The sequence below is a fragment of the Aotus nancymaae genome, unplaced genomic scaffold (genome assembly GCF_030222135.1).
Source record: "Aotus nancymaae isolate 86718 unplaced genomic scaffold, 86718_ANA_hifiasm-v0.15.2.pri h1tg000057l, whole genome shotgun sequence".
NCBI lineage: Eukaryota > Metazoa > Chordata > Mammalia > Primates > Aotidae > Aotus > Aotus nancymaae.
Genome location: NW_026988471.1, coordinates 6,265,570 through 6,291,202, shown reverse-complemented (window position 1 = coordinate 6,291,202; position 25,633 = coordinate 6,265,570). Strand labels below are relative to the sequence as shown.

At 47.3% G+C, this 25,633-nt stretch overlaps 1 protein-coding gene across 5 annotated transcripts in view; it reads right to left on the bottom strand.

Moving 5' to 3' along the window:
* RNF144A (ring finger protein 144A) overlaps positions 1-25,633 on the bottom strand; it is a 321,607-nt gene that overhangs the window by 205,733 nt on the left and 90,241 nt on the right. For all 5 annotated transcript variants that reach the window (XR_010337882.1, XM_021667208.2, XM_021667207.2 and 2 more), the window contains exons 4-8: positions 19,386-19,490; positions 19,173-19,233; positions 13,038-13,245; positions 8,744-8,891; positions 2,705-2,794 (exon numbers count right to left, since the gene is read on the bottom strand). Coding sequence is in view for 4 of the 5 variants with exons in the window: in XM_021667208.2 (XP_021522883.1) it covers positions 2,705-2,794; positions 8,744-8,891; positions 13,038-13,245; positions 19,173-19,233; positions 19,386-19,490 (612 nt within the window). In the remaining variant the exon portion in view is untranslated. The remainder of the gene's footprint in view (positions 1-2,704; positions 2,795-8,743; positions 8,892-13,037; positions 13,246-19,172; positions 19,234-19,385; positions 19,491-25,633) is intronic.

The following is a 25,633-nucleotide window of genomic DNA, read 5'->3' as shown; positions in this document are numbered from 1 at the left end:
TTCTTTGGAAACAGCGTCTCTACAGATCAATCAAGTTAACATGAGGTGACTAGGGTGGGCTTCAATCCCATATGGCTGACATCCTGATAGAAAGGGGGGATTCGGACACTGGCGGAGGACGAGGTGAAGACGCACAGGGAAGAGGCGGCCGGAGGATGACGGAAGACTGCAGTGACGCACCTATGTGCCCAGGAATGCCGCGGGTGGCCGGCAAACCCTAGAAGCTGGACGAGGCCGGGGGTCTCTCCTGCAGGTTTCAGGGCAGGCTGGCCCTGCTGACACTTTGATTTCAGAATCCTGACCTCCAGGACTGAGCCAATATGTCTCTGCCGTTCTGAGCCACGTGGCCTGTAGTGCTTTGTCACAGCAGCCACATCAGATCTGGAAGGGGTGTGGATTCTAGCCATGCAAGGCCACGTGCAGAGACAACAGTCAAAGGAGCTGGGACCAGCTCTAGAGCAGAGGGCAGCACGCCACGGCCCGTGGGCCAAATCTGACTTCATCTCTGTTCTGTTTTGTTTATCCACACAGCTTTATTGGGATATAATTCTCGTACCACGCAATTCAGGAATTTAAAGTACACCCATTCAGTGGTTTCCAGTGTGCTCACAGGGTTACACAACCATCACCGGCCACTTCTCCCACCTGCCTGTGTAAACAGTTTCACTGGAACACGGCCAAGGTAACTCGCTGATGTACTGTTGGATGCTTCCGTGCCACCAGGTGTTGACAGTTGCAGCAGAGACCTACGGCCTGGGAGGCCAAGAATGCACAGCTTCTGCTCCTAACAGGAGGCGTGTCTTATCCCTGGCTATGGACACCCACACGCTTTGCCACGTGGTCGGCATTTAAGATTGTGGAGGAAGTGCAGCTGTAGGTGGACCTTTCTCTCGAGCTGGCAACTGCCTTGAGGCTGAGTTTCTCCGTCTTTCGGATGGGGCTGACACACGTGCCTCAGAGGCTCTCCCAAGAAATGCGGTAAAGGAGACACAGACTTGAGCCCTTCACGCCCCCGGAGGAGCAGGCAGGGAGCAGCAGCCAAACGCCTCCTGCCGCTAATCCCTCCCAGTTTCCCACTCACTCAGTAAGAGATCCAGGGTCGCTCTGTGGCCTGCCAAGCACTAAAGGGTCTGTGCCTGCCCTCATCTCTGACCAGCTCCCCATCGCATCATCTTTAGCTGATTTATCAGGTTCTGGGGGCTTGCTGATTTATCATCTCTGACCCCAAATAGAATGCAGGCTCCGTAGAAGAAGGACGTATCTGTCTCATGTACCACCGTATCTCCAGCTACTAGAACCGTACCCAGCACACAGTAGGTAATATATATGTGTTTAAAGCACAAGTTAATATTCACCAACATGAGTTTCCTTTATCAACTCCAAAGTCTGCACAGGCATTACCACCTCGGGCAGGGGTCCCCAACCCCTGGGCCATGAACTGGCAGTTATCTGCGGCCTGTTAGGAACCAGGCCACACAGTAGGAGGTTGACAGTGGCAGCGGAGGCGGGGGCGGTGGAGCAAACAAGCGAACCTTCATCTGTATTTACAGCCACTCCCCATCACTCACATTCCTGCCTGAGCCCTGCATCCTGTCAATCAGCAGCGGCATTAGAGTCTCACAGGAGCTCGAATCCTGCTGTGAACTGTGCATGTGAGGGATCTAGGTTGCACGCTCCTTATGAGAATCTAATGCCTGATGATCTGTCACTGTCTCCCATCATCCCCAGATGGGACCATCTTGTTGCTGGGAAACAAGCTCAGGGTTCCCGCTGATTCTACATGATGGTGAGTTGTGTAATTATTTCATTATATATTACAATGTAGTAATGACATAAATGAAGTACACAATAAATGCAATGTGCTTAAATCATCCCAAATCCATCCCCCTTCCTGGTGTGTGGAAAAACTGTCTTCCACGAAGTGAGTCCCTGGTGCCATAAAGGCTGGGGACCACTGACCTAGGAAATTTTTCCACTCCTTTCCTGTTATCCATTTCTGTTCCTACCTTGCTTATCTCAGGGCCTCCAGAGAAAGCTCTTTGTTAAGGGCTAGGCAAGGATTACGTAAACACCGTCAGCAGCTCATGACCAAAGCCATGAGTCATGTGCAAGTGATCTGAAGTCTGACGTTGAAGACCCATCAGACAATGGTTGTGATGCACGTTGACGCTAACTTTGGGCCAGGGTTTCTGTAAGGATAAGCCTAGATCAGCAAAAACCTGGCAGGAACCACGTCTACTAGTTCTTTCTATCCAGGAGATCTTCATCCTATAGGCAAGTCTGGAAACACTAAAGATACACACACACACACACACACACACACACACACACACACACACATACACACACAGTGTCTCTCTCTCTCTCAGCGAAAACTCAGCAGGGACCACATCTACTAGCTCTTTCTATCCGGGAGATCTTCATCCTATATATAGGCAAATATGGAAACACTAAAGATACACACACACACACACGCACACACACACACAGAGTCTCTCTCTCTCTTTCTCTCTCAGCAAAAACCCAGCAAGAACCACATCTACTAGCTCTTTCTATCCAAGAGATCTTCATCCTATAGGCAAGTCTAGAAACACTCAAGACATACATACACACACACACACACACACACACACACACTCTCTCTCTCTCTCTCTCTCTCTCTCTCTCTCTCTGAGATCAAACTTCCAGGTGAATCACCTCCTACCTGTGTCCGATGCCAGATCACAGATGCCCGGGAGTGGCCTAGCTTGTTCCGGCAAGGTCCCTTATCGTAGTGTATCAGGAGGAAATCATCCTGTGAGGGCAGAGACAGACAGAGTGAACGAGGGGTTCCTGCTGAGTTCAGTGAGCATCTTGGCCTTTGATGAATTTCTTCTCCTGTGCTCACAATAAGTGGAGACGTGGGCGACTCAGGGGAAGGGACGCACCCGGGAACACCTGGCCACAGCCACTGTGGGCCAGGCCGCTCCTCCCAGGGCCTCCATTCACCACAGAGCCACCCAGGACAGCACAGCCTCGGGCACTAGAGGGAGCCTTGGACCAGCCGTCAGGCCCAGATCAAAGAAGGGCCTCTGTGCAGTGGCCAATTCTGAGCTTGTGGGAAAGAAGGGATCTCGTGGAGACACAGGACTACTAAACACGCAGGTCACGTCTGCTCCAAAGAGCTCCTGCTGGCTCCGGCTGTGTGTGATTCCCTCTGCACTGGCATCTTCCCGCTGCAGGGACAGGGCTATTCCCAGGACTGGATGATTTTCGTTGTTGCTGGCCCATCCCCCTCCATCAGGTCGGGCTTCTCACCTAGAAAGTGCTTCCTCTCCACTCAGGCCACTTGATTTTTCTCATGATTCAAGATGCAGCCCAGGGAGCACCTTCTATCTGCGCCTTCTCAGACCCTCCCAAGTGGGCAGCGGCTCTCTGCACTCCGGCACTCCTGAGGACACCTCCCTCCCGGCGTTCTCCATCCCACCTCCATCTCCTGGAGCTGGAACTCTCACACATGTTGGTCTAACTGTGTTCCCCAGCTCAGTACCTGGCACCCAAATCTCAATGACTACCTGCTGGCATGAGAGAAATGCCATTTCTATACCAAACTGTCTGCTCCTCCAGGACCAGGAGGCACCGTTTTCAATCCTGATCAATGCAGGAAATGGTGAGGCACCTGGCGCCACGGAGGGGCGAAGCTGCTGATTCATTTAACGAGGGCTGTAAACAGACAGCGCTTTTTCAGAAAAGAGCAAATGAACACAGGGTCCCATGTGCCTGAAGGAACAGGAAGTCATTCTTCTGAAAACCAGGAGGAGCAGGAGAGGGGTAAGGGCCTTCTGCTCCCTTCCATCAGCTCTGATAGGATAGCTTTGGGGCTGCAGCCAGCCTTCCTCTCCTTGTGGGGAGGACACCAGCCTTGAGTTTGCTGAGTTTCGGGGTACAGCCTCCTGGTGTCTAAATGCACAGTGAGTGGAGAGCCATCAGATCCTGGCTGTTACGGGTGCAGTAGCAGGAGGCCTCGGCTGGTAACTGGAGTCCCAGCTACCACCTTGCGCCCAGCATCAGTGCCTAGCTGCCTCATCTGTGAGAGGAAGGGGAGGAGCAGGCGAACACAAAGCCACTTCTGGCCACACCTTTCTGGACTACGAAGCTGTTTCTGTCCACTTCCACCACTGTGAGCTCTCTCCTCCTTGAACTCTTAACCGAAATTTCCTTTGCACTGATATTCATTTACACACTGAGATGAGCCCATTCTCCATTTTTTCGACCACCTCTCACAAGGTCTTGCATTGCAGGCTTTTTAAAAGCTTTTGAATTTGTTTTCTGAAATGCAAACCAAATCCTGTGGACTACCCAGTTGAGAAGTGGTTACTGATCTCTGCCAGCAGACATGGACAAGCCTGGCTGCACATCCGAGGGACCTGGACAGCTTTTGGAAGCTGAAGATACTGACTCAGAGGTCTGAGGCAGGGCCCAGTCCTCACACTCCCTAAGTGGTTCTGATCCATCCTGTCCTTGGAAAGCACAGGCCTCCGTGCTGGGGGCCAGGCCCCTGATCTTGATACACAGGGCCCATCGTCTGGGCCTCACCTTATCTTTCCAGCATCTCTGGCCAGGCCACGAGTGAGGTCACATCCTGCTTCATCATGCCCAGGTCTTTGGTAGTAACCTGGCTTGGCACACTCTGTCCTCTCTGGTGAACAAACTCACTCAGCCTCCAAGTCCTCAGCTACCCTCAGGCCCACAGACCCAGTAACTTGCTGACTCCTTCTTTGGGCCACCAGGGACTTTACACCGTTAGCCATGCAGACTCCTTAGAGCGATGTATCTAGATCATGGGGGCTCGCCAGAGAGATGAGGAGCTCCTCAAGGTCAAGAACTTCACCCCCGCTCTCATCTCACCAGACCCGCATGTCGTCCAGCAGAGCAGAGCTGCTGACGCTCCCCCAGATTTCATGAACAAAATGAATGTTGACTTAAAAAAAGCTCTTTTCTTATCCCTTGATAAAAGCACTCAAATATGGTTTTACACTCTAGAAACTGACTTGTGATGTTTAGTGTACTGACGAAGCCCTGGGGCATAACAATCCTGGAGCTGCAGGAATGAAGATCTGTTTCCTGATAGGGGATACTTTCCTCCTATTGTTCAAAGAAGTTCTGGGTGGGAATGAAACCACCACGCATGCTCCAGGAAGCTGCAATCAGGGAGAAGGTGGGTGAAGGAGCAAATCCCCCAGGGCAGTTCACGCCCCTTCAGCTTTAAACTGTCCACGTAAACTCTGGCTTGACACAGTCTGGTCTAACATGAACAGGTGGTTTGTAGAGTTTGAAAGATCAGGGACTGACGGCTGTCCCTTCCTCACTAGTTTGAGAAAGATAAACCTCTCTGGCCTTCCTCATTCCAACTCACAGAAATACTATGTGTATTAAAGTGAAACGGGTATGCAGAACAAATTGTATAATACTGATCTGGAACAATTACCTCAATAAACATTCACTATCTACTGCAAAAAAAAAAAAAATACATAAAAGAAACTACATGTCCCTGTTTACAGAAAACGGTGAATGCTGGGCCAGCATTGACAGCTGAGGAGCAGTGAGGATTCAAGGGGAGATGAGCTGGGCCAGGTGCAGAGGAGACGGAGAAAGGGCCACGATGTGAAGGAGGCGGTCTGAAATATTCGTAACACCTGGATGTCTGCATGTGCCAGAAAGCACTAGGGGAAAACAGCTGAGAAAGGCACAGTGGAAAGCCCTCCTCTCTCCTCTGAGTGCTCTTGGCTGGCTTCAGACAGTGCATTTATGTGCTTGTCCTAAATCACTGTTAATGTCTTTGGTAAAGGGTCTCCACAGTAGACTCCCTTCCCTTCACATCCGCTTCCTCTGACCACAGGGTCATTTCTCAGCAGCTCTTCATCTGCACAGAAGACACGGGCAACTCTGCCAGCCATAAGGAGGATGACTCTGATGGAGGAAAAGTGCAGCCTGGTTCCTCTCCACTAACAAGAGGCAGAGCCTGCTTCAGGGTGGAGGTGGACAGAGAGGGCCTGCCTCAGGGACTAGGGCAGAGAGGACACACTTCTGTGCTGGAAGCAGAAGAACATAGGCTTCCCTCCTAGTCCCTGTAACTTAGTCCAAGGAGCCTGGGGAAACCGAACTATTGTGAGTCCATGTGTAATGCTGTCCCTAAATGACCTGCAAGAGGCTCTGTGACAAGGTGGAGGAAAGTTGCCATTTCACTTCCTCCTTTCTTTATGGAAAGTTACAAAGAGTAGTAAGTTGCAGGCCAGATATTAGATATTGTATCATAACTCAATGATCAGTTTTCAGAAGAAAGAAACTGGAATACAGTAAAAGGCAAATAAATAAATAAGACTTTGAAGGCCCTAAAAAACTTTGAAAGGCTTCAGATGTCACTCCACAAATCCCCTCCGCAACACATCAGGGCCAGGAACAGCTTAGTTGGACTTGAGCTAAAGAAAACTCATCTTGCCATGCTGATTCATTAAGCTTGCCTAGGAAGTGAAAATGAAGCCTCAGGATAGAAGATGGTGAGATTTTACCCAGATTTGCTCAGCTACATCAGGTTCTACTATTAATTTAGTAATTTAAAGTTCGTAAAGAGACAACAGGCCTTTCAAAGGAACAACTCCAAAAGAAGGAATCGAATGTTTTAAGGTAGCCTTTATATTACAGACCTGTTGCCCTATGTAATATTCCATCTCAAAGAGACACTCATTTTCTTCTGGACAAACATCTCAGCCAGTGCTTCATTCGGCTTTGCCCATTGGTCTGACCCACTTCTCCTTCACCTTTGAGGCCTGAGGGGACCCATCTCAGCCATTATGTGTGAAGTTGAACTGCTCTGAAATAGCCCATGGTATGAACACACTTACCCAGAAGCACTGATAAGAAAGAATAGTCTCTGGGCAGATGAATTGCTAATATCTAAAGCATGGACCTGCTCTGACTGCCCCACAGCTTTATCTGAATGAGACCTGAATGGCTTAATAATATTATTGGATGGACTGGGTGCATTCATCCTTGCTGTGCAGAACAGATACAAATATATCACTTCATGACACATGACTTGATTTGCTTGGACTGTCCCTAGCTACAATGGTTTCAATAGATAAATAGGTCTGCTACTCAATTATAGATTTATTGATTTATTTATTTATGAGATGGAGTCTTGCTCTGTTGCCCAGGCTGGAGTGCGATGGTGCCATCTTAGCTCACTGCGACCTGCGCCTCCCAGGTTCAAGTGATTCTTGTGCCTCAGGCTCTGATGTAGCTAGGACTACAGGTGCATGCCACCATGACTGGCTAATTTTTTGTATTTTTAGTAGAGACAGGGTTTCACCATATTGCTCAGGCGGCTCTGAACTCCTGACCTCAGGTGATCCACCCACCTCGGCCTCCCAAAGTGCTGGGAATATAGGCGTGAGCCACCATGCACAGCCTAATTATAGTTTTTAAAAAAGTATGCACCAATAACACAATACCACAGGCAGCCACACACAGTATGGTGTGTTTGAGAAACCTTCAAGCAGACCACAATTAGGAGAAGGTTGCTGTATGAAGCTAGAACTTCCATTCTGCTGAGACATTGATTGCCACCTGCGGAGGTCTGCCCTGCCGACCCTGACTCAGCAACAGATGAATGAATGCAACTCACACACACCAGAATACAGTGAATTGAGTGGGCTAGGGATGGACGTCAGCTGCTCTCAGAGGGCGACTGCAGCTAAACCATAACTTCTCCCTGTTCTTCTTCACATTTATTTGGTAAAGATTTCCTAACAGAGGCTCTAAGTCAACACACTTGTGGATAATTAACATCGTTAAAACAGTGGCTTAATGAATGATAAAAGGTTTTGGTTCCCGGGCCCAGAACAAACACCATGAATAGGTAATCCCCCTTCAACCTCCCCATCCCTGGCACAAAGTTTATATGAGTAAATAGAGTAGAGACAAAGGAATGTGGGGAAAACAGATTTAACTGGGGAAGCTTCTATTATCCTTAATCTACACCCTATGACTTAATGCTCTAACGTAAGAACTGGCTGCCTTCAGCCAGTCTCATTAAAACCTTTTGCCCTTCTAAAAGGTTTGAGACTATAATCTTATAACTTCCCTAATAGTTCCCTTAATATTTTGCCAATCACCCCAAGTGACTCCGAACATCCTGCCAGAGAGCAAAGGGCTTGCACGTTTTCCTGCCTTGCAGATGACATGAGTGTCAATGAAGTCTTAAAAGTGGCCCCAAGCCCAGCAGCTCCCCAGTCCCTGCTTCTGCCTGTCCTTGCTACCCTGAACACCAGGAAGGAGCCCTGACCAGGAACCCAGGAACCAAATCTGGTGTACCTTGATTTTGTATTTCCAGCCCCCAGGACCATAAGAAATAAATGTCTGTCATTTCACCTGCCTCGTCTATATTATGTCACAGCAGCCCAAACTGACAATGACAGCCCCGCTTAGATGAAACCTAAGATTGTAAGACCCCTTTAAAACCGAGGCTGGATCCTGAACCTGCATAAATTAGGCCCCAGAACTACATGAGTCACAAAGGCTTCTGACGCCGTGGCGCTACGGAGTTGATGTTTTCATAATCACAGGAAAAACACGAAATAGTGTTCCTTCACTGTTACACAGGAATAAGCACCAAGCTCTTTAGGAAATAGCTGGTCTGTTTTTCTCATTCCAAATCTAAAGCTCAAAGCTCAACGCAGCAGGTGGAGCTGAGGGCAGTACTCACGTCCAGGGACTCCAGGCAGTACCAGCAGAAGGCATGCTTGCAGTTTTTGCACATCATCTGAGCGCAGCCTTCGTCTCGCTCGATGTAGACTTTGCACTTGGGGCAGCGCTTGATGGGCGCGTCGTCCTCTTCCATTTTGAAAGCCGCACTGTGGGAGAAAACTCCGTGATAACTCTGCACAAACAGATCCCAGGAGAGACCCAGTGGCACTGGCCATGCTGGGAGCATTAGCTCCACTTCAGGGCCTGAGTTCTCTTGGTATTAAATAAAAAAACAAAACAAAAACCAGAAAACAAAGAAATGGAAACTCCAGAAAAAAAATTAACCAAAACACTGTGAATCTGCCACTTTGAGTTAGGTAAAACGAAAATAAAAAAAGCAACATCATCACACATCTAAATTCAGAGATATATATAAACAAAAGAAAATACAGGGAAAAGCTTCTTATAACGGAGGCATCTGAATAATAGTGTAAGGCCAAATGTTGTGTCATTATTCACAGAGCTGTCTACTTTCCAAAGGATTGATATAAACTTTATGTGCTTTGCTGTTATAAAAAAAATAAACAAATGCTGCGAATACACACACATAAACACACACTGTTCACTTGGTTAGAGCCACCTGGCTCTTCTCACAAAATTGTTTCCCTGAGAGGTTGGCTAGGTCTGCAGAGTTAGCACGAAGGGCTTTAAGCGGAGGTCAGGGCTGGCTCTGCTACAAACTAGCCATAGAGAGCTCTCCAAGCCCAGCTTCTCATAAGTGTGCCCGTGAGAGGAGAGAGCTTGTGACGGGAGCACGGTGCAGGGGGCAGCTTGTCGGAAGCCCTTGATAAAGGGTAGCAGGAGTTCAACATGGCTAAAGGAAGGTAACACAGACATCAGGTATGACTCATCTCACGTTATTAATGTTTAAAAGACAGGTAAGAATATTCCTAAAAGCATCTGAAGGAATAAATGATAAACTGTCGGGAGAAGTTATCGCTGATTATTGGGGTGTCCTCGCTACACTGTTTGAACTCGCTAAATCAAACCAGCATCAGCAGGAGAAAATGACTCCTTTGGAGTGAGCAGCTTTTTCAGAATGTAACACGTTTATGGGTATATATTCGCTGAAGTATTTTGAGTGCATTCTGGCTGAAGGATCTATCACAAACTTCCTAGTTGACATGAGCATCAAATGTAGTTTCATTTTAGTGTGAGCTGTCTGATGACTGGTAGTGGACAATCCTCCACTTGGGGTGTACATTCCAACCAATCATGATGGTTTGGTCCATTCGTAGAAGGCAACAGAGTGAGAAGCAATGAGAGAAGCAGAATGTCCTCACATTGAGGAGCACAGTCTTCAGACAGACGGATCCTAGGTGTGCTATTTATAAGTATTATGTGTCTTAGTTCCCTCGTCTGCAAAACAGACTAATAAGGCTAACGGCATCGGTCTCTGCAGGGTGTTGTGAGGATTACAGAGTTGCACATGCTACGCTTAGAAGCCAGCACGTAAGTATCAGGCACTCAATAAACAGTAGTTATTATTTATAACAACTACTGAACAATAACACAGTCATCACTAGCTCAAATGCTTCTCCAATTTAAAAGCAAACTGCAGACAAGATCGGGTGCATTCAGGGTGGTGTGGCTGTAGACTGGATAAAGAAAACGTGGCACATATACACCATGGAATACTATGCAGCCATAAAAAAGGATGAGTTCATGTCCTTTGCAGGGACATGGATAAAACTGGAAACCCTCATTCTCAGCAAACTGACACAAGAACAGAAAACCAAACACCACATGTTCTCACTTATAAGTGGGTGTTGAACAATGAGAACACATGGACACAGGAAGGGGAACATCACACACCAGGGCCTGGGGAGTGGGGGGTTAGGGGAGGAATAGCAGGGGGTGCGGGGATTGGGGAGGGACAGCATTAGGAGAATACCTAATGTAGATGATGGGGTGATGGATACAGCAAACCACCACCATGACACATGTTTACCTAGGTAACAAACCTATACAATCTGCACATGTACCTCAGAACTTAAAGTCTAATAAATAAATTTTAAAAAATAAAAATAAATAAAAGCAAACTGCAGACCAACCTGACCACAGAGAGTGTGATAAAGACTGAACAAAGGTTGCTGCAAGGAGCAAAGGAGATAACACATGTGCAAATATCTCCAGAGGGACGAAGCCCAGAGTCGGCCCCCAGCAAACCTTAGCCCTGGCCTCCTTCTGAGAATGACTTTCATTTTGCAAAAAGCTGGAAGTCATGAGACACCGAATCTGGCGATCAAGGTTGGTTTTCAGGTTAGATAACATTGTTTTGAAAACCAGGCGTGACCTTAAAGCTATGAAACCAGTTTTCTCATGTGACTCACAAGCTAATTTTGAAAGCAATGGCAGGAACAGTGTGAACAGTGTCTCCTGGGGAGACTTTTCAAAGTGAAAACAGTTAAGATATGCAAGTTCTGGTGTACTGCGCCATGCATAAAAAATGTGCAAGGTATAGACAACAGTTTTCAAATATTCCCTAGTATCTGAATTGCATTTAAAATTATTACCAATAACATTTACTGTAAACTCCAATTATAAAAGCAGACAAGAGTTTTGACAGTATAATCATGATCTATGTGTAGCCCAGCACCTTGAAAAGGTAGGCAGTGAGGCTAATGAGTGAAGTGGTCGGGAGCTGGATAAAAGCATGGGTGAGGGGAAGATTAACCTTAAAAAAAAGCCAATACAAAAAATAGCTGAGCGTCTTCACAGTTATAAATGGCAGCTGACAGGCAGCCTCAGTTCCAGGGGACAAGACGGAGTGGTGAGGACTGTGGGGCTTGGGCCCAGGAGGCCACTCCAGCGAGGGCGGCTCTCTGCTGCTCTGCGCTGGCTGCCAGCACCGGGAGGTAGGCTCGGAGAGGCTGTGAATTCAGATTTCCTGGAGAAGCCAGAAATTCCGTTTTTTATGTGACATCTTCTGATTTTTAAATTTCCACAAAATGAAATTTCTGAATTTTGATTTAGACCATCCTTGGAGAATGATTTAAATGAGACAAGAATGTCACAGACAAAGAAAACTAAGTCATCAAGCTCCAAACACTCACCAGCCCCCATCTAAAGTTTCCAAGCCTCTAAGATGTCAAGTACAAGCAAAGTGTAAGTACAAGCAGTTGATGCTTGCAGCTGCCTGCCTGCTGTGGGCGGCTCAGACACTCATAGGCCCCGCCATTGGAGCTCAGCCTGATGGCAGAGTCGCCCTGTCAGTGGAAGAACTCAAATCCAGTACGTCCAGGGTTGTAATCAATGCAGAGGATCTCAGCAGGAACTCAGAGGGTGGAGCCCCCAGCCCTGTCCTGGGAACTGGGAAGCTTGACAATGGGATGTGATCACGACCTAAACTGTGGCAGGAGCCCCCAGGGAAAGGAGGAGGGTGGAGCAGGGTGCTCCAGGCACAGGAACAGAAGTTCGCCCGGAAGGAGACCAGGGGTCGGGTATATGGCAGGGACCCTGAGAGAGTCTGGGGCTGGGACAGGCATGGAGTCAGGTGGAAAGGAACGGGAGCTGGGGATAGTGGAATGGGAAGAGGGGAGCACAGGGAGCAGCTGGTGGGCACACCCTTGGGAGGGCAGTGGGCAGAGTGGCAGCTCCTCTGCGAGGATTGTGGCTTCAACAGGACCAGGGGCAAGTGCCCAGTGGAGCCATGTGACCTTGCAGATTTTGTAGAACAAAAAGACCTGGGTATGATCAACTTCCTATGCATCAACCTATGAAATGTCAAGGTACAGAGTGAGGTGCGGCAGCATCCTCCCGGGCAAACAGCTTGACTGTGGCTGCAGGGGAGGTGGCCTGGGGAGTAAGTAAGTGTCTTCCCACCCCCTTCCAGACAGTATTTGTGACCAGTGCCCCTACTCCTGTTCTTGTTCCTGCACCCCCATTTCAGACCACCTTCAACACAGTGAAGCCTTGGAGAAACTTCAGGTATTACAGGACTTACAACCCTTAAAAGTAATAAACCACGCATGCATTTGTCATGCCAGCCAAACCGTGTTAAGTGTGGTTCTCATGTACCTTTCTATTGCCAGGGCCTCACACAGTGCCTGGTGCATAGTCAGTTCTCAAAAAGAAACAAACAGACATACAAACAATGACAGGCTCGAGTGAGACTCGAGAGGCAGAGTGTGTGTTAGGGTTGCCTGAGCCACAGCCACCTACACCGCAGTGGCACTTTTAAGAAGAAAGCACACCTGCTTCTCCTGGCCCACAGCCCACGCCTTTGGTGGCAGCTTGTGTACAAAGGGTACCTGGTCTCCCCGGGAAGGAAGGTGATTGGCATGGTCTCCGGGCAGCCCTGGCCAGGGTGCCAGCTGGCTTTGCAGGTGGAGCAGAATTCCATGTGGCAGGCTTTGCACTGCACTGGCTGGGGGGTCTGCAGCCCCACGTCCTGGAGCTGACACACAGCCTGACAGGTGGATGCCGGGCACCATGTCCGACAGGGATCAAACAGCACCTCTGGTACAGGGAGACAAAATGGGCAAATCAAACTTAGGCCAGAGAGTCATGTGGGCTTCAGAGGAAGGAGCCCCGCCAGTGCACGCACAGGGAGGGACACGTCCAGGTAACACAGCGAGCACCAGCAGCCCCAACTGATGAGCTGCCCGAGTTGCCCTTCCGCCTCCGCTGTAGCTCTTCCCAAAGTCTCCCTTCATGCATGGGGGTGGCTAGGGACCTCCAGACACTCCAGGCATCCTTCACGAATGCTGCTCCTGCCTCTGGAATGCCCTTGGGGCCCTGGGCCAGCCCTGCTTGCCTCTGAGACTCAGCTCACAGCTCAAAGGCCTCCACATTCTGGAAAACTTGGCCCACCTGCCTGTCGGGTTTCTCTGAGCAAAGCACATCACGCTAGATCATGTACCTCCCCCAGGGGACAGCTTTCAGAAGCCAGGCCCCTGATGACTCCGTGTTGGGCACACATGGCACCAGGAAAATGCTGTTAGAAGACGGAAAGGAAGAAGGAAAGAAGATGGCTGGATTATTCTTCTAATCAAATGGCTCACCTGCCTCAGATGGTCTCCCCTTCTCAAATCCAAGCCATGAGTTAAGTACTGAGTGAAATTAACCCTTCAAGGGCCAGATTTTCTCTCTGAATCACAGGGCACATTTCTAAGAAGCCCAATGTAATGGAATCAGCCAAGAAGTTTATTTGTAAAAACAGGATGCCTTGACACACCTATTTCTTCACATCCTTGTCCAAAAACTGTATTTCTTTACATTATTGGCTGCCTTTTGCAATGAGCCTGTTTATTCATCTCATTTTCCCTCTTGTCCAGTGAGAGGCTGATTTCTCAGTGAAGGGAAACCACAGGGAACAGCAAGGCTCTGCCAGAAAGCTCTCCAAGGCCACGCAACATGGGCTATTTCCAAAGGCATTCTGGTGGGCCACTGGTTTCTAAGTTCTCAGCAGGGGTCTTCTTGGGAAGAAGTCAGGACAACTGAGTTTCAGAGACAACTTGAAAGGCGATGACAAGTCCTCGCAAATGTGCCTGGCAGCCGGACAGCTCTTGCTCACCTGCATCACACATGTGATTCCTACTCGCTGGAATCCACTACAGGCTGGTGCCACACATGGACCCAGACTTCTCCTATACGTATCACCACAGAACCAAGAGCAAGGTAGTGACAAATCACCTGCTGGGTGTCCTGACTGTGCACACGTGTACGTATGTGTAAGGCCCTGTGTGTTTACCACATTCCCCAAATACATGGGGAAGCCAGGTTCAGCCCTCTATACACCATCTTGTATGGGTCTAACTCTGAAATGATCTAGTCATCCAGTCCAGGGGCTGACAGACTTTCTCTGTAGAGGGTCTGCCAGGAATCATGTGGGTCATTGAGGACCATGTTGTGCCTGGGTTTCTGTCGCAATGACTGGGATTGGCTGTTGCAGTGCAAAAGCAGACATGGTGACCTGGAAATGAATGTTCTAGGAAAACCGAGAGCAGCATGCCATGGGCTGTCTGGATTTGGCCCACTGGCCATGGCTGGCTGACCCTTGATCTAACCTGACTGCCCCTGCCTTTTTTTAAAGCATGAATTAATCAACACACAAAACTGTCACATTGCTGGGGTGGTGGAAGGTGAAGAACTTGGTAATAACAAGGAACGCTGGAGCTCAGGAACCGGTGCTCTACTCTCAGCATCTTCATTATGATCATCTAAAATCCCCAGGACACTCCCAATACTGAGTGAATGGACAAAATTAGCTCTTATTTGTTGATAGTTTCAGCGTTTGCTGTTCTAAGACTGCTCTTAGCTGTCAGGTCTGACAAGGTGGCTTTTTGGGAAAATGCAGTTGTTGCCTGTGGGTCACATGTTGGGGGGCAGATGCCTGGGGTTTCCCTATGCTGAGGGCCCACAGTGAAGCAAGGAGTGGGGACGTGTGCCAGCCTGGGGCACTGAGCGCCGCACTGAGCAGTGAGGAGCAAACACCGAAGGCAGCTGGCCCCGGTCACGCTCCCATCCCGTCCTGCGATGCCGCCAACAGCTCTCTGCCTGCTCTCTGTGTGTGCTATAGGGTGAGCCCAGCTTTGTCCCTGATGAGGCAGGAGGCCCTGTGTCTGCCCACCCCGCAGGGTGCAAGTGCTCCGTGCACTAAACACCACACCGCACGGGAAGAGACATCCTCACAGCTCTTTGCTCTCCTTCCAGTATAGCTCTGGGGCTAGACCCAGAAGGGCAGCGCTGCCTGCTCGGACCCCTTCCATTCCTACTGCTTTCCCCACCCTTCCTGCGCTGTGAAGAGCTTCTGACATCATGACGGAGCAGACGTCCCAAAGCTGGGTCTCGGTCTCTTCATGAACGTGATTGTCACGTACCGTCCCCTGCCCACCCTCGTGGCTCGACGGTGGGAGATGCTATGACGCACCCTCATCACAAAAGCTCCCCAGGACAGCACGCAGGGGAGACCTGGCGAAGGTTTCCATGGGAAGGATTTAAGTTTTATTAGTTCTGTCCTCATAGAGCTGTGACATGGCACTGCCTGTCCTCACCCGGAGAGATTCGCTGTCGGAAAGCTCAAGGACAAATAGCTGCTCAGTCTGCTGACTGCCAAAGTCCCTCCTGTGCTGCTGGGGACATCATACACCCTGTGAACATGGTCCCAGGCTCAGGCAAAGATGTCTATTAACATTCTGCATTATCCTCCCCATGGCTAAATATCTATATGTGTGTGTATATGAGACATATTTTCACATAAAGCAAATAATATACTTTTTGGCACACTAGAAAAAACTAATCTTAACTCTTATCTCCCAGAATTATATTCATGACAGATTAATGAAGCAGGTCTCTAAGAACTCCCTGCTTAAAAATGCTTAAAACTGGCTGGGTGTGGTGGCTCACGCCTAGAATCCCAGCACTTTGGGAGACTGAGGTGGGTGGATCACAAGGTCAGGAGTTTGAAACCAGCCTGGCCAATATGGTGAAACCTTGTCTCTACTGAAAATACAAAAATTAGCTGGCTGTGGTGGGGTGTGACTGTAGTCCCAGCTACTCGGGAGGCTGAGGCTGAAGAATCGCTTGAACCCGAGAGACAGAGACTGCAGTGAGCCGATATCACGCCACTGCATTCCAGCCTGGATGACAAAGCAAGACTCCATCTCAAAAAAAAAAAAAAAAAGCCTAAAACTTTTTTAAAAGGTGGCTTTCCTTGACCCGGCTGATGCTTGGTATGGGGCTGGGGTGGTGGGCTTGATCCTGCTGCAAGGCAGCAGCATTTTTAGGAGTTGGCTCTAGCCAGGTCTGATTACTGGTGGATAACCCGGCATATTAGTTAATCTCTCTGAGCTTTACTTTCTTTTTAAAAAACAAAACAAAACAATACACAATGAGATCTGATATCAGCATTCATGTAGCCAGGCACTGTGCTGGCACGGGGATAAAGGCATGAGGACCCACAGTCCCATCTCTGGCATGGCTGAGCTTCCGGGCAGAGGAACGTGTGCAGGAATACCCTTAGCACAGCACCGCTGGGTCTCAGAGGGCACAGGCGTCAAGAGGAGCATGCAGAGAGGGGTCCACACAGCGAGAGCCATCCACATGCCTCGCTCAAGAATCTGTCCCCACCCAGACTCTGGTGTGAGCCAGTTGTGAGGAGGTGCTCAGAATGAAAACTCAGCTTCCTGGCCCCCTTCCCTGGCTTCCTGCTTGCCAAAGGCCCCAGAGCTGGAGAAGAGGAGACACTGACATTAAAATCAAGACTGTTATATCAGAGGAGACATTCTAAGACTAAATGGAGACAGTGTGTGCAACATGAACTAACCATAGAACTTTCTGGTAACTAAATGTTTTCAGAAAATTATTGAACTATCTCAGTTTTCTTCCAGGGCATCCTCTACTTGACTAGATTTGAGAGGCATAGAGACAGTCAAAATTTGCTCTCTGATCTTGTCTCCAAACTCTTTGAAGGTGCTGGCTATGATCTGTAGCTATATTCTAGCTCTGACATGCTAGCATTTTATCTAGACAGGCCTTTTATTGTAATAAGTCCGAATACTTAAAAAAAAAAAAACCTCTAAGATAATGTTAGTAAAATATTTTAAAGTGAGAGGTTTCAGAGTTTTTGTTTTTTTTTTTTTTTAACAGAAGCCAAGTTGGCTTCATGTTTATGCAAAAGGAAAAAAGATTTTTTGACTAAGCCAAAGTACTAAAGAAATAACAGTTAAAATTATTAGGTTGGAAAATTTATCCAGCTGCATTTTTAAATTAAATTCAATGTCATAGAAAGTTCATATTCTTGTAAGGCAAACAACAGTCTGTTTCTGTCAAGATTCTCTCTGGAAAACATTATCAGAAGAGCCTCAAAGTCTCAGAAATCCAAATTAATCAACTTTATTGCTCTACATACTGACTTTTGTACCAAATGGCATTATAATAAAGCTATAAACTGCCCCAAAGCAAATGATATATGACACTTAAATAAACACACTCTTGAAAACAAATTTCGATGCCATCAAAAATCCTGTTTAAGTTGTTATAAATTAGCTACCTTTTTTGTTGTTGTTGCTGTTGTTGTTTTTTGGGGGTTTTGTTATTGTTGCTGTTTGTTTGCTTTGAGATAGGGTCTCAATATGTTGCCCAGGCTGGACTTGAATTCTTCGGCTCAAGTGATCCTCCTGCCTCAGACTCCTGAGTAGCTGAGACTACAGGTATGTGCCAATCAGCCCAGCTATCTTTAGCAAAAAGCAAAAATAAACAAGCAACAGGTTTCTGCATGCAGCTCAACTGGGCGTCTCTGTCCTCTGGTCTACTCTGCCCTGTTTCCATGTAAGCCCATCCTCCAGGGCTGTGTCTCAGTGGTGAAACCCTGCTCCGGTCAAGAACCTGAGAATCAGTGCAGGGAGAGGGAGAGCAGATGCCTGCAATCAAAACTCAGAATCTCCCTGCAGGGTCCTCACGATGATGTTCTGCATAAGGAGTGTCACCCGCACACATCTGTCACTCTGCTCTTTAGCAGGCGAGCCCGAGGCCCAGAATAGATATGAAAACAAGGCCAAATAGAGTCCACAGACTCTTTACAATTTCATTGTATGACCCCGAAGTACTTCAGAGAGCAGAGCTAAAGACCTCTCCTGGACATTCCACAGGGCTTAAGGCTTTGCAATATGATCCTGAGAATCACATTCTGCTCCATGTACACCGGCCACACTGCTCTCTCAGAGGACCCCTGGGTCTGCATCAGGCCTGCTCCAGTGAGGAGGGCTATGCAGGGCCAGTGGAGGGCTCATGACAAAGGGTCACAGGATGTGGTCCCAAAGCACTCACTATATTTAGAAATCAGGGCAAGTCAGTTAGCCTCTCCGGGGATCCGTTGATTAGATAATGACAAATGAGCCTTGCAGAATTGTTGTGACACTTACTGGGATAAGCGACTTGTTTATTCATTCAGCTGCTACTCTCTAGGCCTGTGTCCAGTGGTGAGTCAGTACAGAGAGGACACCTACAGTCTCACTGTTGTTGTCGGTGGCTCCTGTAATTTCTGCAACGCCTACCCTCATGACTTCTCTCCATGACAGCATCTTTTACAATTTGGGCCAGTCCAAGAGTTTAGCCCTCAAACTCTTAGGCCTTAAGCTGGCTGAAATATAATACCCCATGAGGGCCATCATCTTTAAACCACCCCCAGGAGACTCAATCCCTATAAACCAACTGTTTTCCATAGATTCTTCCTGCTACCCAACACATCCCTAGACAAGGTCTTCAAACTGTGAGCTGTTCAGAGAATCCAGAATTTCTATTGAATTTCAGAAGTTTTGTTTACATCAACTTTTTCACTCCTACCAAATGCTGTATAATCATATCCACCAAAAGAACTCCCCACAAAGTTATTCACATTCATACACTGCAGGAACCGTAACCGGCAGATATACCAGGGCACCTACCTCTTTCAAATTGTAGCTTTTTATATCTTTGCATAATTTCAGCTGCAACCATGCACTCAATCTAAGGAAAAAAAAATACAAACAAGAATTATAACAAGCTGAGAGCTAGAATATAATGCAACATTCACCCAAACAAAACCCACATTATTCTGACAAGCTCAGCAGTCAACGCTAGCGCACACCCAACAGCCCAATCTGTTCAATTCCACCTGCCTCGTTCTCCTGTAGGTGGCCCTGTTTAGGGCAGGCAGCATCTGGGCAGCTAATTGCGGTTTCTAATCCTTCTTTGATCAAGAGCTCAACATACTGTTTCAGGCACTGAAAGAAAACAGAAAAGTGTCTGTAAACATCTTTACCTCCTTAATTCCGAAGAAACCATGATGCATTAAAAAAAAATGACCAGGCACATGGTTCCATTACAGTATAATATTTTCACTGCGTAGTCCACAGCAATCAACAGATTTCAGGTTGAGAGGTTTTCTTCATTCAACAACTATTTATGGGGTACCTATGCTGTGCCAGGGACTGTATGATCGATCACAAAGCTAAGGCTGTCTTTTAGATCCCGGCACACAACCTCAGCAAACACAAGAGCCAAGAATTCTACAAGCAAGAAGAAGGGCACCAGGGGAGGCTGGGAGGTAATATTTCTCAAATGCATATGAGATGCAGGCGCTGCACTAAATATTTTATCTCCCATTGTTTCACGGAAGCCTTGGAGCATTTTTACAAGAAAGGTATGACTGTTCCATTTTTCATATGCGAAAACTGAGTCAGCAAAGAAGGAAGTTGCCAGCTTACACAGATAGTACCCAGAGCCTTGATGTGAACCCAAGCTTGCTCAGATAAAATGCCCATGTTCTCTCTGCTGAGAAGCTCAGAAAAAATGCCCATGTTCTTCCTGCCGAGAACCTGAGTGTATTTGTCTTTCCTCACTTACCTGGCAATGACTCACTACCTACCTTACCTACTCGGGAGCGCTGCTTAAAGCCTCAAGTGAGTCAAAAAAGAAAAAAAAAAAAGGAAGTGAAAGACATGAAGTAGAGTTAATACAAAAGATTCCATGGTCTTCACTCCTGCTTTACAATGTCTAATAGAAATCTAGTAGAAATCTAGTGATTCACTGAAAAGCATATTATAAACAGCAACGAGAAGAAACAATACGGCCTTCGCCACCTAGGCTCACCACCAACAGAAACTAGATAGAGAGCTTCTTTAAGAATTTAAAGAGCATAGAAAAAGAAAATGATGTGAAATACCACAATGGCATCCCCAGATCAACTTCAATCACAGTCCCGGTATGCTTAAAGTTCATAATAGCAGTAATATTATAATATTACAATCATTATTAAAATATAATAGCAATTCATCAAGAAAATTCATCAGCTACATTTGCTAAGCTGATACCTTCCTGCAAAAAATGTATAATCCATTTTATTACAGGAATGCATGATTATTACTAATGAATGGGTCCAAACTGAAATCCAAGCGCAATTCCTACTACCTCCTTGTTCAGAACAAGTCTGTTAATCTCTTTCTACTATCTTTATTTTCCTGATCTGCAATTTAGGGGCAGTTTAACCTACCTCACAGTGAAGTTGTGAGAATCTCAGGCAAGGGAAAACGTCGAGAGGAATACACAGAAAAGAGTATATGCTTGATATATATAAAGAATAATTTGATCTAAACTGGTAATTCTCCCCATTCTAGCAAAAAAGAATATTTCGTTCATTGAAGACTCTAGATTGCAATTTCTTTAAAAACTAGAAATTGAGGCGACCCTCAGAAACAGCCACTTCCCAAAGCTTTTCTCAAGAGCCGTAACTTCAAGTGCAAATTACAATGTTGGTGGCTCCACACTGAGCCCTGTGTTTCAGCCTGCGATCTTTTGCTCTGCCTGGGCTCTGATGATTGTAGTGGCCCTGAACTTAGGTTTTCATGGATAATCTACATTTTGCCAACCTAAGGTTTATGAAGACAGTTCCCAGAGTAGTGAGTATAGATGAGGCCGGGCTTGGAGTTCTACATGAGGCTACAGATGGCATAGTTTTCAGAGATAAACTCGTTAAAACCAATGCAAAGATTTTTTTCCAGAACAAGGGAGAGGCAGATGATGAGCAAGAGAGAGAGGAGTCACATCCAGCCTCCAGCAGGGCTTCAGCCCGCTTCTGGGCAGCGTCTGCCGACATGTTACATGGCAGTGGCGCTGTGGACCACTAGAGTAGTGAAGCATTGTAACAAGGAGCTGAACAGCTGGCAGAGCAGTGGAACTTCCTGTTTGTGACTGCGTCCCACATGAGAAGGGAGAAAGACTGTAGGCTTCACAGCCAGACAGGCTCAAGCAATCCTTGTCCCTCAAGTCAGAGTTGGGCCAACAGCTCCCTTGACAATGAAAGTGGAATGCCCATCTTCCTGCACTTCTGTGACAGTAAGAAATGAAACCTATGAAAGCACTGGCACAATTCCTGGTGGACAGCACCAGCTAAGTAAATATTGGCTGTTAGCTCTTTTTTGTCTACTTATGTGATATATCTCTTACAGTTATAGGCATTTAAAAATCCCAAAACCTTAGCAACAAGATCATTACTTTACTTTCTATAATTAAGTTTGTCTAAATTGGGTCTCTGGAGGATACTGGAATGCCTTAGACCAACAAACAATGCTGAAAACTCTCATAATATTGTGCATATCAGTATCTAATGATAGAATATGACTCTTCCTAAGAAGAAAATACAACTATTAAAACTGGTGTGAAGTGTACACCCATATGGCAACAAGTGGTGAGACACATCTGGGTCTCAAAGCTTCCCAAGAGTGAACACCATGTGTCGTCATGATGCATCTATCTGTGCAATTTGCAAAACGATTATCTTCTGGGAATATCAATTTGTTCACTATATAAAGAGAGATGAAGTTCCAAGTGCCTGATCTTGCATCCATCAAAAACAAGCCCAGTTTTCTTCCAGATATAAAGTGGGTCATGACTCACAAGCTATGGTTTTCAATCTAATTGCAAAAAGATGTCTTGAAATGAACACAAAAATAGGTAAACAGAGAAACTTCAGAGAAACTTCAGGAAACACAGCCTAACAGCAGACACTGACGCATGTTTCTACTATCTCATTAATTATAGGTATCAGCAGTCATATGCCTTCTACGTCGTAGACTCCATGTGAATCGCATTACCTATGTTAGCTCACTAAACATGCACAAAAAATCACTGTTATCACGCTCACATGACATATGAGAAAACCAAGGCTCAGAGAAGTTAAGAACAGCTCAAGGAGAAGCGCTAAGGCTCAGACCCACCTGTGGCCGATTCCAAGGCTGGTCAGGTTCTATGTTTGTTTGTTTTAAATTTTTTGCATACTTCCTCCTCAACTGAAAGATTTTAGATGAGCCAGTTTAGAGAGCTAACATACAACATGAGGACTAATTTTAATACAACTGTATTGTATCAGGAATTGTTAAGTGAGAGGTTAGCTGCTCATCACCATAAAAGGCAACTACGTGAGATGATGCACCTGCTGAGCTGCTTCACTCTATGACCATTTTATTATCTATATGTATCCCATAATACCATGTTGTAAACCTCAAATATATACAGTAAAATTTAGTTTTTTAAACAAGGATTCTTTCAAAAGCAATCATTTGCTAAGTATTTTTTGTTTACTTCATAAACTATTTTGTAGAACAAGGAATCGTATGTACTTTAAAGGGGCATAGTGTCAGTCAACCCGAGAACATCTCATTTACATGTTCATGTTCATGCTGCTGCAAATGCAATGATCTGTGCTATCAAGACCAGCACAGCCCTGTGTGTGGGAAAGAGGCATACACAGATCATCACCACAATGCACTGTGCTCCGTGCTCTCATGGGGCCACTTCAAGGGGGCGTGGAGGCTCTCACAGGCCACTACAGGGGTAACGAGGAGGGGTCCCGCCTAGGTGGGACCAGGGAGGGTTTCCCAGAGATGAAAAGTTGGGCAGAGGGTCAAAGGCATTGCAGGAAAAAAGGCATTAGCCACACAAAGAGAAGAAAGGGGTGGGGGGAGTGAGCCACAGAATGTTCCAGGAATTTCATTTTCCACTTTGGTTTCCAACTCTTTGAAACTTGATGAGGAGACAGCACTGCTGATTTGCTAATATACCTCCAATGCGTCAGAAGTTTCCTGCCAAGGAGAAGTGGCCACAGAGAAATATCTGCCTTGCCTGAAACTACAGCAAGTCTGATTTTTGTCTGCTTTTTCACACAAAGTCCTGTTGGCTACTGATGGCCCTAAACGCAGGAGAAAATGCCTAGAAGCTGTGCTCAGAGGTGCTCATCTGGGATCCATGATTGATTGACACAAGAATTACATGCAGGCAGGTTCAAATGAAAGCAGCAGGGGCCCGTGAACAGCGGTCAGGGGAAAGGACCCTGGAATCACAAGGCTGCTTTGAAATTGTAGCTCACCCACTTAGCAGACATGTGGCTCTAGCATGGACCTTCGTCTCCCAGTGCCTCCACTTCCTGATACTGTGGGATAAGCTTGGCAGACAGAAAGAAAATCACTCCACAGCTCAAGTGCCCCAGAGACAGTGGTGCTCTGGAGTATTAATCACACACTCCACAAGGGTTTCTCTCAGCCTTTCTGGAGTCTTCAATAATCCATGGTTTGTTTATATTTCTTCTCTAGTAGATGGTGAACTCTTTGAAAGCAAGAACTATTAATTATTTATCTTTCTATTCCACATACCTAAGAGAGTGCTGGCAAATAGCAAGGGATGAATCAAAGCTGTGCAGATAGAGGGTGGATAGAAGGTCCTAGAGATGAATAGAACACACAGAGTAACCAGACACCTGGCAACAAACATTCCTCTGCAGCCCAGCAGGGGGCTGAAGCCCTGAGACAGAGGTGTGCTAGCTACACACCACCACCGCAGGGCAATATCAGCTGGGTAATCAGCACAGCCTGGAGGGCTGCGGTTAAGGAGGCTGGAGGGCTGCGGTTAAGGAGGCTGGAGGCATGACTCCCAGCACAGCCTTCCGAGGACAGCCTCCTGAGGACAGCCTCATGGGAATCCCCTGGCAACTTCACTGGGTGGCCTGGGAACCTGGAGCCAACTGCCCAGCAAGTTGCACAGTATGTGTTCTGGCAAAGATCCCTTTCCTCAAGGATGAACAAATGTGACTTCATTCACATTCTAAAGAGGTCAAAATACAAAGTTTGCATTGATAAAGCTCTTGAAAAAACAATTCAGACTTTACACATAAAATAAATGCTCTCCTCTACATTAGTTGTTTTTGTTTTTGTTTTGTTTTTTCCAGTGGAGTCTCACTCTGTTGCCCAGGCTGGAGTGCAGTGTTACAATCTTGGCTCACTGCAACCTCCGCCTCCTGGGTTCAAGTGATTCTTCTGTCTCAGCCTCCTGAGTAGCCAGGATTACAGGCATCTGCCACCATGTCCAGCTAATTTTTTGTATTTTAGTAGAGACGGGGTTTCACCATGTTGCCCAGGCTGGTCTTGAACTCCTGACCTCATGATCCACCTGCCTCGGCCTCCCAAAATGCTGGGATTACAGGTGTGAGCCACCCCGCCCAGCCTACATGAGTTATTGTTTCTGTTGAACCATCAGACCTGCCGTCTCCCAGGCCCTCTGCCACGGCTGTGGGTGGCCTCCAGGAGGTAGGCAGGCTCACAATCAGCTGCTTTGGGTCAGGATCGGTGCGTGGCTCCCCTGCGTTACCTTTTTCCTAAGGTACCTCAGACTAAGTCCCTTCAACTACAGAACAAGAAAATGATCCTGCCTGGCATGCGGCATCCTTGCGGGAAGGATTGATTTTGCCCTATATAAAGGCCCCAGCAAAAACTAGTTCTTACCCCTTCAGTACCCTCCACCTACTACACCTCATTCTACGCAGGCACAGCTTCCATCATCAAAGAGCCTTCCAACCTGCAAGCTGTGTGTGGGTGCTCAGTCACCCATGTAGAGGATTAGTGCAACCTCACCTCCTGCAGTGTAGACAAGGCTGGGGTAATGCCTCTGTGGTCCTGTGTAGCCCTCACAGGCCCTCACACGGTGGCTGGTGACTGCAGAGTTTCAGTGAAGATGTGGACTGAATGATTTCGTGTTAAATGCGCTCTTTCAAGAACTCCAAGTGGGACATTATCAGCAGCAAGGCTGTCACTGTCTGGGACTTTCAGACCCATTCAGCAGCTAGCACTGAGCACCTGCTTTTGTGGGAAGGCATGCAGGGACCTGGGGTGGATGTCAGGACGACGCCCAAGGCACGGCCGCAGGGCTGGATGTGGAGGCTGTTTATTCCATCTCCTTATACAGGGATGAAACCGCCCCTTCCATTGTTGAGTTCATCCAAGACAAACAGTGGTCAGGAGAAAGGGAGCGGGCTCCCCAAGAAGGGGTGTGCCCAGGAACAGCATCTGGCCGGGTGGACAGAGAAGCACGGGGTGCGGTG